Source organism: Moschus berezovskii, chromosome 21, assembly GCF_049115385.1.
Source record: "Moschus berezovskii isolate FMDL1 chromosome 21, NW_MosBer_1.0, whole genome shotgun sequence".
Taxonomy (NCBI): Eukaryota; Metazoa; Chordata; class Mammalia; order Artiodactyla; family Moschidae; genus Moschus; species Moschus berezovskii.
In genome coordinates this window covers 48,273,064-48,285,786 of record NC_142480.1, presented here as the reverse complement: position 1 = coordinate 48,285,786, position 12,723 = coordinate 48,273,064, and the positions used below count along the sequence as shown (strand labels likewise).

The 12,723-nt window shown below is 49.9% G+C and overlaps 2 protein-coding genes across 12 annotated transcripts in view; one reads left to right on the top strand and one right to left on the bottom strand.

Annotated features, from left to right (window-relative positions):
- Window positions 1-1,103: 1,103 nt before the first annotated feature.
- HDDC3 (HD domain containing 3) lies at window positions 1,104-11,964 on the top strand. 7 transcript variants are annotated; one of them, XM_055417853.2, is made up of 4 exons: window positions 1,104-1,235; window positions 1,551-1,606; window positions 1,714-1,954; window positions 11,674-11,964. In XM_055417853.2, exons 1-4 carry the CDS (start codon window positions 1,124-1,126, stop codon window positions 11,928-11,930), a joined length of 666 nt encoding a protein of 221 aa, XP_055273828.1. In that variant the 5' UTR covers window positions 1,104-1,123; the 3' UTR covers window positions 11,931-11,964. The 7 variants fall into 7 exon arrangements, with proteins under 7 accessions (XP_055273828.1, XP_055273829.1, XP_055273830.2 ...); XM_055417854.2 differs by having other exon boundaries at window positions 1,714-2,016; XM_055417855.2 differs by lacking the exon at window positions 11,674-11,964 and adding an exon at window positions 2,251-2,708.
- MAN2A2 (mannosidase alpha class 2A member 2) overlaps window positions 3,602-12,723 on the bottom strand; it is a 26,042-nt gene continuing 16,920 nt past the window's right edge. For all 5 annotated transcript variants that reach the window (XM_088829612.1, XM_088829614.1, XM_088829613.1 and 2 more), the window contains 3 exons: window positions 12,211-12,405; window positions 11,905-12,015; window positions 3,602-11,182 (listed from right to left, as the gene is read on the bottom strand). In XM_088829612.1, coding sequence (XP_088685738.1) covers window positions 11,030-11,182; window positions 11,905-12,015; window positions 12,211-12,405 — 459 coding nt within the window. In that variant the 3' untranslated portion in view covers window positions 3,602-11,029. The remainder of the gene's footprint in view (window positions 11,183-11,904; window positions 12,016-12,210; window positions 12,406-12,723) is intronic.

Here is a 12,723-nt window from a genome sequence, read left to right as displayed (position 1 = left end):
ACAGGCGATATCTCCAAAAGACCAGAGGCCGCCAGCCTGCAGTGTTGTGTTGTTGTAGTGTCTACTGAGGCCTGACAACGTCATGCTCTCAGAACAACAGTGACAACACTCATAAGCCCAGGGGCCCCACAGCTGTGCCTGTGGACTGAAGTAGGAACCCTCATGGCACAAGAAAGACATGCAAATTTTGCTCCTGGCACCTGAGAGCAAAGAAAACAGTTCCTGCAGAAACAGCACTGCAGCCTGGGAGTCTAAGTCTGAAGCCATCACGGAGGGCTCCCACTGTAAGCTCCAATTTCCAGGTCAGACCCCAGGGGCGGAGAAGGCAATGGCACCCCACTCCAGTACTCTTGCCTGGAAAATCCCGTGGATGGAGAAGCCTGGTAGGCTGTGGTCCATGGGGTCGCTAAGAGTTGGACACGACTGAGCAACTTCATTTTCACTTTTCACTTTCATGCATTGGAGGAGGAAATGGCAACCCACTCCAGTGTTCTTGCCTGAAGAATCCCAGGGACGGGGGAGCCTGGTGGGCTGCCGTCTGTGGGGTCGCACAGAGTTGGACATGACTGAAGTGACTTAGCAGCAGCAGCAGCAGACCCCAGGGGTCCTCTGGGCCCTAGTGTGAGGCTCCTTTGCCCACAGCAACCAGGCCATTCTTGCAGGGAGGACTCTTTTTAGAGCACTTTGAGAATGTTCAGAGCATTGGCAGCTTGAAAATTGTCTTTTCATGGCCGGAGAGGGTCCTCCCCAGAGAAGTTGTCTCTGGCCCAGAGGCTAGGTGACTTGTTCTCCCTCCAAGTTACGACAGTCCTCTGCGCCTTCCTGCTCCGGACACAGTGAGGCTACTGTCTTCTTGTCTGTTTTCCTCCTTCCCCCAGGCTGCGGGCTCCCAGAGAACCAGGCCATATTCTCCTTGCACCCTCAGCAAAGCACACTTAACTAGCAGCTGCGAAGCTGTGGCCAGCAACTTCCCACACCAAAGGCCCGCCCATCAGACCCGGAAGAACGCGTCCGGACCAGACTCCACCACCTCCCGGGCCTCCGCGGCGCCAGGGGGCGCTGTAGACGCTGCGTCCACGCTCCCCGGGCGCCTGGGACCTAAGGTACCCGCCCCACCTGCGCCATGGGCTCCGAGGTGGCCCAGCTGCTGGAGGCTGCTGACTTCGCGGCCCGCAAGCACCAGCGGCAGCGGCGGAAGGACCCCGAAGGGACCCCCTACATCAACCACCCTATCGGTGGGCGCGCCGCCGGGGGAGCCACGGCTGTAGCCTCCAGGGGGTGGGGACCGGGAAGGGAACACGGAGGGCGTGCAGCTCCTCGGGCAGCTAGTCGGTACCAAGCTTTGTGCCAGGCACAGTTTGTGTTTAAGACTCACAGCGACCTGGGGCGGTCGGCGTGGCTGTTCCCTGTGTACAGTAGACATCCAAAAAAAAAGAGTAACGGACTTGCCCAAGGTCACCCCGCTAGTGAGGGGCAGCCACCTCTGGCTCTGCAGAACCCACATCACGCGGCCCTGAACCCCCTCCTGACTTCCTGCTTTGCCTCGTCAGGTGTGGCTCGGATCCTGACCCACGAGGCGGGGATCACTGACATTGTGGTATTACAGGTAACTTTCCTCCTCTGCTAGGAGGCTGGGCTGGGGATCAGGAGCCCCAATCAGCTTCGGGCACCCCTTGGCAGGAGTCCCAGGACTGAGTGGGAACCTGTCCGCAGGCAGCCCTGCTCCATGACACAGTGGAGGACACAGACACCACCCTGGATGAGGTGGAGCTGCACTTTGGAGACCAAGTGCGGCGCCTGGTGGAGGAGGTGACAGATGACAAGACTCTGCCCAAGCTGGAGAGAAAGCGGCTGCAGGTGGAGCAGGCACCCCAGAGCAGCACCGGAGCAAAACTGGTGAAGCTGGCAGATAAGTTGTACAATCTGAGGGACCTGAATCGCTGCACCCCAGAGGGTATGCTCTCCCCTACCTGCTCTGAGGGAAAAAGGAGGGGTATCCATCTTCTGAAGGCACAGGTTGGTCAGTTCCCCTGGAATAAAAGCCCAAGTGTTCTTGTTAATTCCCTAATCTTACTAGACCCCTCTGATCTTTCATACAGTAGAAATACAGAAGCTGGGCCAAGGGGAAGTTTTCAGCACAAATCCTTCCATCAGGAACTCATGGCCCTGCGCCAAGCCCCTCAGGAAGTGGGCAAAACCCAGGGCATTCCTGGACATCAACACGAGCGGTTTTTGTCCACTCTTATGCAGGATGGTCTGAACACCGAGTCCAGGAATACTTTGAGTGGGCAGCACAGGTGGTGAAGGGGCTTCAGGGAACAAACCGACAGCTGGAAGAGACTCTAAGGCAGCTGTTTAAAGAGCGGGGGCTGACACTCTGAGTGGTGCTTGGAGCCATCCTTGCCCAGGCCAGAGAAGATGCATACTCCAGCCTTTCCATGCCTCCCAAGCTCCCTCCCTGGATCACTCAGCACAGATATTAGAGACCAAATACACGTGTCTTCTGACTCTGAAGATCTACCAACTAAGCTGAGCCCCAGATTGTGGGATGATGCGCCCCATCCATTTTTAATGCATTCACTGCCCCTCTTCAGGGCTTGGGTCTGTTTTGCACAGTGGGATCTCTGGCCCCTCAGGGACTTAGGCCTATCTATAAATGCTGGTCTGAAAGTCATTATGCAAAATAAAACATTTGGATAAAGCTTTGAGTTGCCGCTGCTCCTCCTCCAGCCTCCCCAGTGGGGAACCGATGTGTGTGTGTCGGGGGGAGATATCTGCCCTTCAGTAGGGCAGGGTTCCAACTGTGTGCCCTCTGGGACAGGTCCCTCAGGTTGAGGGCCTGAACCCCTTGGAGCTTGGTTTCCATATCAGTGGGATAGGTTGTGTAATTATCAGGGTTGAGCTAGGTGACATGCCTGACACATAGATACTCAGAAGTTGGTAGGGTTCCTCACTGAGGAAGTTGGGTGGGAAAGAAGTTGACGTATGTATTGACATATATATTGGAAAGAAGTGCCACCCTGCTTACTGGCAGGTCTTGCGGAGTTCAGTAGAGTCCCCAGCAGCAACATGATAGGGCCTGTGAGGGGGAAGGGTCCCTCATACCCCAGGTTGCCACTGGAAACCTGCTACGGTTGGCACCCCACCCTGTCTCACCACCATCCCATCTCTGATTCCTTTTGTTGCTAAGTGACAGGAACTTCCGGGTACCCCAGGAAGTGGCCTGGGAACTGACCAACCCTGGGAACCCATCAGGGTCTGGGAGAAGGGGCAGAGCTTTTCCAGGCGTTCACCTGAAGGGATCAAGTGAAGTGTTGCTGATCGTTGCTGAGCAGCTGAGGGTTATTAGCCCACTCTAAACGGGTACACTTGTGTGGGTGAGGAGGGTTGTTTGGTCAAAGGCCACTTCGTGGTCACAAGGTGATTGATGTTTTCTTTTCACGTGTGTTTCCTAATCTGTTCTTTATAATAACCAGTTGAGGCAGGCAGAGTTGAGATTATTGTTCTCATTTTACGAAGATGAAATACGAAGCTCAGAGAGGTGAGAAGACCTGTTAATGATTAAACAGAGGAGTAGTGTCAAAATGAAGACCAGAATCCCTCTTTTTGCCACTGTGGGCCTTTTTAACCAAACAAGATTGACTACAATTGAGGTTAAGTCCAACCATGCTAGGACTTCCCTGGTGGCTCAACGGTAAAGAGTCTGCCTGTCAAGGCAGGGTACAAGGGTTCGATCCATGGTCCAGGAAGATTCCACCAGGTGTGGAGCAACTGCGCCCATGTGGTGCAACTACTATCCCCACGCCCTAAGACCTGCACACTGCAACTGCTGCGCTCACGTGGTGCAACTACTGAAGCCCACACGCGCCTAGAGCCTGTGCTCCATACGTGAAGCCGCCACAATGAGAAGCCTGCACACGACGACAGCCAGTAGCCCCTGCTTGCCACAGCTAGAGACAGCCAGCAACAAACGCCCAATGCAAGCAAAAAGAGTCTGTATAAGCCAAAGTACAGCCATCGACACCAGGAAATTAATATTAATACATTACTATCTTAAATCTCTGATGATAGAGGGCTTCACAATTTACTTGTATACTTACTTTGGCTTTTGCTGGGCTGGGAATATGTCTGGGGACTTTCCAAGCAGTCCAGTGGTTAAGACCATGTGCTCTCACTGCCAAGGTCCTGGGCTGAATGCCTGGTTGGGGAACTAAAAATCCCATAAGCCTTGCAGCATGGCCAAAACAAAAAACAATTTTACTTCTGGCCTAGAATTAGGTCAACAGAGATTCCTGGCCCCTCCGAGGACCTGTCCTTACCTGGACTCCGTTTCCCTAGATCTGCGTGGCCTCATGCTCTGTTCATGGCTGTAGTTGCTCTCTCCATTCTGAGTCAAAGGAGATTTCCTTCTGAGTATGACTATGCGTTTACTTTTGTAACATTTAGCATTCTGAGGCACTAGTTGAGGGGGCAACAGGACACGTGTCTACTCATTCAGTTTGCATGTCCCCAGGCATTCTGACAAAGGAAACCTGTCTTTCCTCCATCAGTGAGCTTCTCAGGCCTCCATGCTGAATGCTGTGTCTTCCATCTTCAACCCTGTCGTGTTCCAAATGCCAAGGAAGCTTCATTCCCACCCCTACATAGGCTTCTTGTGCCTCGTTGTTCAGTCGCTTAGTCACAGATGCCTTTGCAACCCCATGGACTGCAGCACGCCAGGCTTCCCTGTCCTTCACCATCTCCCGGAGCTTGCTCAAACTCACGTCCATTGAGCTGGTGATGCCATCCAACCATCTCATCCTCTGTCATCCTCTTCTCCTCCTCCTTTCAATCTTTCCCAGCATCAGGGTCTTTTTCAATGAGTTGGCTCTTTGCATCAGGCGGCCAAAGTATTGGAGCTTCAGTTTCAGCATCAGTCCTTCCAATGAATATTCAGGATTGATTTCCTTTAGGATTTACTGGTTTGATCTCCTTGGAGTCCAAAGGACTCAAGGGCCTTCTCCGCCACCACAGTTCAAAAGCATCAATTCTTTGGCGCTCAGCCTTCTTTATGGTCCAACTCTCACATTCATACATGACTACTGGAAGAACCATAGCTTTAACTATATGAACTTTGGTTGACCAAGTAATGTCTCTGCTTTTTAATATGCTGTCTAGGTTTGTCATAGCTTTTCTTCCAAAGAGCGTCTTTTAAATTCATGACTGCAGTCACCATCCACAGTGATTTTGGAGCCCAGGAAAATAAAGTCTGTCACTGTTTCCTGTGCCTACTCTACCTAATTTCAGACTTCTTTCAGTTCAAGTTTGTTCTCAACTAGCAAGGTCTAAATCAGGAGCCAAAAATGGATGGACATTCTTTGCAGAATCACTTGGTCCTGGCAACTGTTATGATCAATTTCCCTCTGACCCTAAGTAAAATTGAGGCTTGATGTGAAGGATCCAGTCTGTCCTCTATCATGTCCCGCCCCCCCGTGAGAATTGCTCCTTGAAGTGTTTGTTCTTTGTTAGGGAAAAGCAAAAAGTTCAAAAATCTTTTGGATGGGAAGCCTCATTCCTACCACTCACACTATGATTTCCTTCCTCTGAGTACATAAGCATCATTAGTTAAACACGGTGACAGTGTGGTACACAGGCCAGTTTCAGGGTAAGGATGTCACTCTCTCCACACAGGTTATACTCATCCCCTAGGCAAGCCGAATCAGAGTGCAGTGTGGCCTTCCCACCCTGTGCAGGCGGGACCCAATAAGTCAGCTGTTCATGGTTCCAGCTGGCCACATTAGTCCTTTCTTCCCGGAAACAGAATGGTTCTCCATGGGTAGAGTTAGTGGTTGAAGTTGTTTCTCTCATGTCCTGGCTCTGTGTGTGTGTGTTTAATATTTCACTGAAAATGGATTCTTTTAATAGCCTGGCATCAATATTGTATACTGGAAAGAACACTGAATTGGCTCTGCCATTGGCATGGGAGAGTTCATGTAAACTCTGAGTTTCAGCTTATTTGTAAAATGAGACGGTTGGACTAATAAGCTCTACGTGTCTTTCTGGGACATCATACATGTTTGTAATTGAAGAGAAATCCCATATTCCTTAACAGAGGATCTTGCATTGAAAGCAGGCATTCACTCATGGGCAAATGGTATCTGCCCCTGGGGCTCTCTTTCCTCCCAAATTCTCCCTTACTCCTAAGGTCTCTGGTTGATTTTTTTAAAAATAAAACACTGGGAAATATTAATTAGAAGTTAAACATTAGGTTATCAAATTATATTGACACAACGATCTCTAAGTTCTTTCCAGTTCCAGAGTATGACTTACAGGGTAACGCACTTACATTCTTAATTCCAGGCATTGATCTTTTTTTTCCTGTCGTGCTACATGGCACATAGGATCTTAGCTCCCTGACCAGGGATCAAACCTGGACCCCTTGGAGTGGAAGCACAAGTTTTAACCACTGGACCACCAGGAAAGGCCAGGTATTAATCTAACCCAGGAAAGAGACCAACTCTTAATCCCATGGTTTCTAAAAAGGCTGTTGTATTCTGAACATCACATTTTAAAAACTGAATTACTTACATACATATTTTAAGTATTTCTGAACTGGAAATGTTCATTCTACTACAAAAGGCAAAAGAGGCATCATTTTTTTCTACCACATATCATAAAGGGAAATCTGTCAGAACAAAGATGGTACAGTTATGAGTCCATACAGCAGTAATACTTTAAGCAAATGGGATCAAAGTATGTGTAAAACTTAGTATCCTTTAAGAAATGGAAGCTGAAAAGTATATTAAAAAAATTTCAATCAAGCACAAGTAATCCACCTTCCTGAATTGCAAACACTTCAAGTATACATTTGGGATCTGGTTCTGGTTTTGATGTAACCCTCAGAATTGTGAAGCCTCAGGGTCAGAGCTCCATGGGAAAGGGTTACTGCTAGCTTTAAAATAGCAGGCCCATTTTCAAATTGTAAGTGCAGCAGACTCACCTGGGAGCTTGTTCTAAGTGTGGATTCTTTGGTCCCTCCTCCCAGAGATTGGTTCAACAGGCTGTGCCAAGTACTCTGTTTCTCCTCCTGTGGGCTGAGGGAGGGTTTTGTTTCTTGTTCTCATCACAAGTCAGTCTCAGGGACCCGTGGCTCTGCTGCACAGACGCCCCTCCAGTGTGCCGGCCAAAGGAGCAGCCCCGGCCAGCACAGGCCAGGCAGCTGGACTTTCAACAAGTAATTCTGGTGATTGTGGACCACACCTTGAGCAATGTTGCCTTATGGGGTTCTAAGAGGCCAGTATGTAGGAATGAACACTTCAGATCCTGGCACATGAATAACCTCTTTGCACATCTAATACCTCCAAAGAGAATAGCCTTTATTTTACTAATTTCCTAGGGGGTTTACAGGTTCTCCCTTAAAACTGGATTACAAGTTATCCTAGTAAATAACCAGCTATAATGTAATTGCTTAGCATCCTTAATGAACATGATTGTTGCTCATATTTACTGAGCACTTCCTGGTGGCTCAGACGGTAAAGTGTCTGCCTCCAATGCGGAAGACCCGGGTTCAATCCCTGGGCTGGGAAGATCTCCTGGAGAAGGAAATGGCAACCCACTCCAGTATTCTTGCCTGGAAAATCCCATGGACGGAGGAGCCTGGTGGGCTACAGCCCATGGGGTCGCAAAGAGTTGGACATGACTGAGTGACTTCACTATATGTACCAGGCACTGTGCTCAGCACTTCATTCTTTGTGTGACACAGACAATGTGTCACATTCTCTGATAATCTTCATTCTTTCACTGTGACACAGACAGGATGCCACATGTCCTGGCCTGGCAGCAATGACCCTGGATAACCCAGAAAACTCAGCTGGTCACTGCTTAGTAGGCCCCATGACTTGCTCTAAGGAGCTCAAAGCAAGTTATTCTCCTGAAGTGATCGTACACACCAAGTTTTGAGGTACTGCAAATATTTTCTCCCAGTCATTTGTTTTAACTTAGTGGTTTTCATCATAAACAAACTTTACACATATTTTTGGTGGTAAAAATCTGTTTATCTTTTCCCTTATTATAGCTTTCAAGTTTTCTGTTCAGAAAAGACCTTTCCACACTGGAATATAAAAATATCCTATATTTTCCTCAGTAATTCTGGAGTTCAATTTTTTGTTTTTTCCCTCTGGTGCTACTTTTTGTGGTAACTGTGAGGTAGAGAGCTCCTGTTTTGATAGGCAGTTATCGTAGTCTTTATTAAATAATCCATCTTTTTCCCACTTAAAATACTCCTCTGTCCTGTACTGAGTCCCTCACACCTGGGCCTGATGCTGGGCTCTCCCTTTGGTTCTGGCGGTCTGATCCTACCCGAGTCCCCCGGGGAAATCTACTGCCTTTTACCCAGCACCACTGCCCCACCCACCCTTTGCTCATTCAGAATTTTTAGTAGTCTCACACATTTACTCTTCCAAATGAACGCTGTTGTCGTTCAGTTGCTGTCATATCCGACTCTGCAACCCCATGGATTGCAGCATGCCAGGCTTCCCTGTCCTTCACCATTTCCCAGAGCTTGTTCAAACTCACGTCCATTGAATCAGTGATACCATTCAACCATCTCAACCTGTCATCCCCTTCTCCTCCTGCCTTCAATCTTTCCTAGCATCAGGGTCTTTTCCAAGTAATCAGTTCTTTGCATTAGGCGGCCAAAGTATTGGAGCTTCAGTATCAGTCCTTCCAAAGAACATTCAGGGTTGATTTCCTTTAGGATTCACTGGTTTGAGCTCCCTGCTGTCTAAGGAACTCTCAAGTTTTCTCCAATATCACAGTTCGAAAGCATCAATTCTTCAGCACTTAGCCTTCTTTATGGTCCAACTCTCACAATTTGTAAATGACTGCTGGAAAAACCACAGCTTTGACTATATGGACCTTTGTCAGCAAAGTAATGTCTCTGCTTTTTAATACACTGACTAGGTTTGTCATAGCTTTTCTTCCAAGAAGCAAGCATCTTTTAATTTCATGGCTGCAGTCACCATCCACAGTGATTTTGGAGCCCAAGTAAATAAAGTCTGCCATTGTTTCCCCATCTATTTCCCATGAAGCAATGGGGCTGGATGCCATGATCTTAGTTTTTTGAATGCTGAGTTTTAAGTCAGCTTTTTCACTCTCCTCTTTTACCTTTGTCAAGAGGCTCTTCAGTTCCTCTTCCCTTTCTGCCATAAGGGTGGTGTCATCTGCATATTTGAGGTTACTGACATTTCTCCCGGTAATCTTGATTACAGCTTGCGCTCCATCCAGCCCAGCATTTTGCATGATGTATTCTGTATATAAGTTAAACAAGCAGGGTGACAATATATACCCATTTTTGAACCATTTTTGTTCCATGTTTGGTTCTAACTATTGTTTCTTGACCTATATACAGATTTCTCAGGAGGCAGGTCAGGTGATCTGGTATTCCCATCTCTAAGAATTTTCCACAGTTTGTTGTGATCCACGCAGTCAAAGGTTTTAGCGTAATCAATGAAGATGTTTTTCTGGAATTCTCTTGCTTTTTCTATGATCCAACAGATGTTGACAATTTTGGAACCTGTCAAATTCCAAAAAAGTATCTAATCTCACTGGAATACATCGAATTTATGGGATTATTTGCAGAAAACCAGAATCTTTACAAAATGTAACATGCATCGTTTGAGTCGACATACAGAATGCTCTATTAAGGTCTTGAGTTGATCCTCTTGGATTGTATTGGACGGCTACTTTGGAACTTTTGCTCACCACTATCTGCCACATTGCAGGGGTTAGTAGAGCCAGAACACAGCTAAGTAACTGTATGGCCTTGGTGACTCTCTGACTTTACTGGGAATGTCTGTGGTGGTTGGCTCTTTAGAATGCCACTGACTGTGGGTTTCAGATGGAGACACCCTTTATCTAGGTTATGATGTTTCTTCCTAATCTTTAACTTCCTAAGTTTAACAAGAGATGGATTTTAAATTTTACCAAATACTGTTTAATAAGGGATAGATTTAAAATTTTACCAAATGTTGTTCAGTGTCTATAGAGACTATCGTAAGTTTTTCTCTAATGATTGAAGCTGTAATGAAGGCTGATGAGCAGCCACGGTGCTTCCTAATTTAGTCTATGCCTCCCTAGTTCCCCACAAAGACTTCTGTAGAAGGACGTGCAAGGAGAAGCTCCAGGCCTGCAAAGACAATGTCAAAAGCCTTCTCAAGTTGGAAGCTTCACTTTCTTTCCAGGGAAAGGAAATGTGCCGGATCAAACGCCCCTGTGACAGGAAGCGGCTCCTGGGGAGAGTGGTGGACAGCGTGCAGGAACCAGAGGTGTCAAGCAGGGTGGCCCCTCCCTCACCCCACAAATCAACACACAGACCAAGTGCCCAGTCTGAGATGGGGGCTTTGGTACCTGAAGTGTCCTATGCCCTGCGGCCATGACAGTCATGAGTCCTTCCTGCCACGCGGCAGCCCCTGGCCAGGGCGTGCAGGTCAGGGAGCACTTCAGAGCGGAGCCTTCTCACAAACAGCCATTGCTTCTACTCCTCTGCCCCACAGCTAACCCTCGGTCCCCAGCCCCTCCTCCTGGTGTTGCTCTGCTCCTGCCTGTCACGGCAGGACATGTGTCCTTACACAACTACGGGACTCCCTGAGAGTCAGCCGTCGCCCACTGTGAGCCTGATGCCGGTCTGTGGCCCACTTAGCCTCCCCTGCTTCTCCTTCATCCCATTTGGGGGAGAGGGTGGGTGCCTGAGTCGGTGCCCCATGAAGCGGACACACCCCCCCCAAAAGCAGAGGCCGGCACTGCCCGCTCCGAGCAAGGGCCTTCACTGCTGCATCTCAGTGGCGCTGCACTACCTATCCCCCCAACACTGGGCCTGTGGGCTGCCCCCCCCGCACAGAAGCAATAATAAAGGGAAAATGAGGGCAGAGCCCAGTCTGTCGTGGTTCTGAGAGATAGATCGGGACAGGATACCGGGTGTGGCTTGTCCAACCCAATCTCATGTGAAGAGGCCAGTCTCCATGGATGAAGCTTCCCTCAGGCCACAGGAGACCTAGCCCAAGCGGAGGCGGAAGGTGGCGATCTCCATGGGCTCCACGTAGACGTCAGTGCTATTGGAGGGCGAGGCCAGAGGGTATATCAGGGTCAAGGAGGTCGGCTGCAGGAAAACCATGTCCAGGCCGTGGAAGAGGCTCCCCAGGGCCACCTGTGGGGAGGTAGAAGGCACAGGGCAGTGCTGGGTGCTGACCCGCCACGTGCAGCTGCTCTTCCTCTACGTGACCTGAGTGAACCTCGCTTCAGCACGGGCCTCTCCACACACAGCAAGCGCCTACACACGCAGTCAGTCTGCGGAACCCTGGACCCCTCTGTGGACCTCAGGGTGGGAACTGCTGCACTGAGCTGTGAGGTCTCTGACGACAAGGACTATATCTTTTTCTTCTCACACTGTGAGAGGCTTTGCAGGATCTTAGTTTCCCAACCAGGGGTTGAACCTGGCCCACAGGAGGGAAAGTGCTGAGACTAACCACTGGACTACCAGGGGAATCCCAGCACGGACCATGTCTTGATTTCCCTCTGAATCACTGGTACCAGCACACAGACTCATTGATCAGTGCTTGTCTTTGCTGGTCTAAACAATGACTAGAGTATGATGACTTTTGGTTTTTAACTCCTGGTGTTTCTGTTTGTTTAATACAGGTTCATATGTGGAACCAAAGTTCTCTACCTGGACACCTCATCTGGACACCTGCCGGGCCTCGGAGGCTTTGAAAACATGTCAACAGCTTCTCCCACTTCTCTCCATGAAGTCCCAGAGTAACCCTGCCCACCTCCCCACTGGCTGCCTGCCTCATCAAGCTCTCTGCCCGCTGTTCCTGGTGCTCTGTTTCCCTGCCCTCTGCTCCCTTCCCACACCGGGGCCCTGCTCACCTTGCCTTGGCTTGTGGTGCAGTTGAAACCCAAGTTCTTGGCCTCAAGGCCACAGTCAAAGCCCTTGCGGTGTAAGAGGAGTGCAGTTTCTGCCGAGGGCAAGCCATCCTCCTGGTGACAGACACACGGGGCGGTGCATGTGTGTGCGCGCGTGTGTGGGGGTGTGGTGGGGGCAGGGAGGGGATCTCTGCAGGGCTCACAGGTGGGGCAGCACCTCTGCCAGGACGGTAGGGTTGGATGGAGAGGAGTCTGGATGAGGAGAGGCAAGGTCCACTCAGGAGATCCAGCGCTGAACCAGACACTCACCTCAGCCTGGAGTGTCCGCAGGTTGAGCAGGTGGAAGTCACAGGGCAGTGAGGAGGCCAGGGGGTGAAAAGAGCGCAGAGCGGGGCCGGGGGCCTGCCTCTTGGCCACGGGCAGGGCGAGCACGGGGGTGTTCAGGTACATGGAGGTCAGGTGGCTGAGGAGGGATGGGTAGCTTGTAGAGGAGCCCTCGCGGACCTGCAAGACGGGCCGAGGTCTGGCTAAGGACATGGCACCGGGGGAGCGGGAGGATGAAGCACAGCGTGTCAGCTCCTTTGCAGAGAGCGCCCCTGACGTGTCTGGGTACACAGGGTGCCTGACTCCAGAACCCTTCAAGTTCAGTTGCTTCCTGCCTCACACAGCTTAGGACGGGTGACCTCACTAGGCCACCACATCTCTAACTCTGGGGGCTTTTTGCTTCCTCATGCTCCCATCAGCAATGTCTCCTACCATGTAGATTCTCAGAGTAGGGAGAAGGGAAGACAGACAGACGGACGCTTCACCACAGAGGCTGGG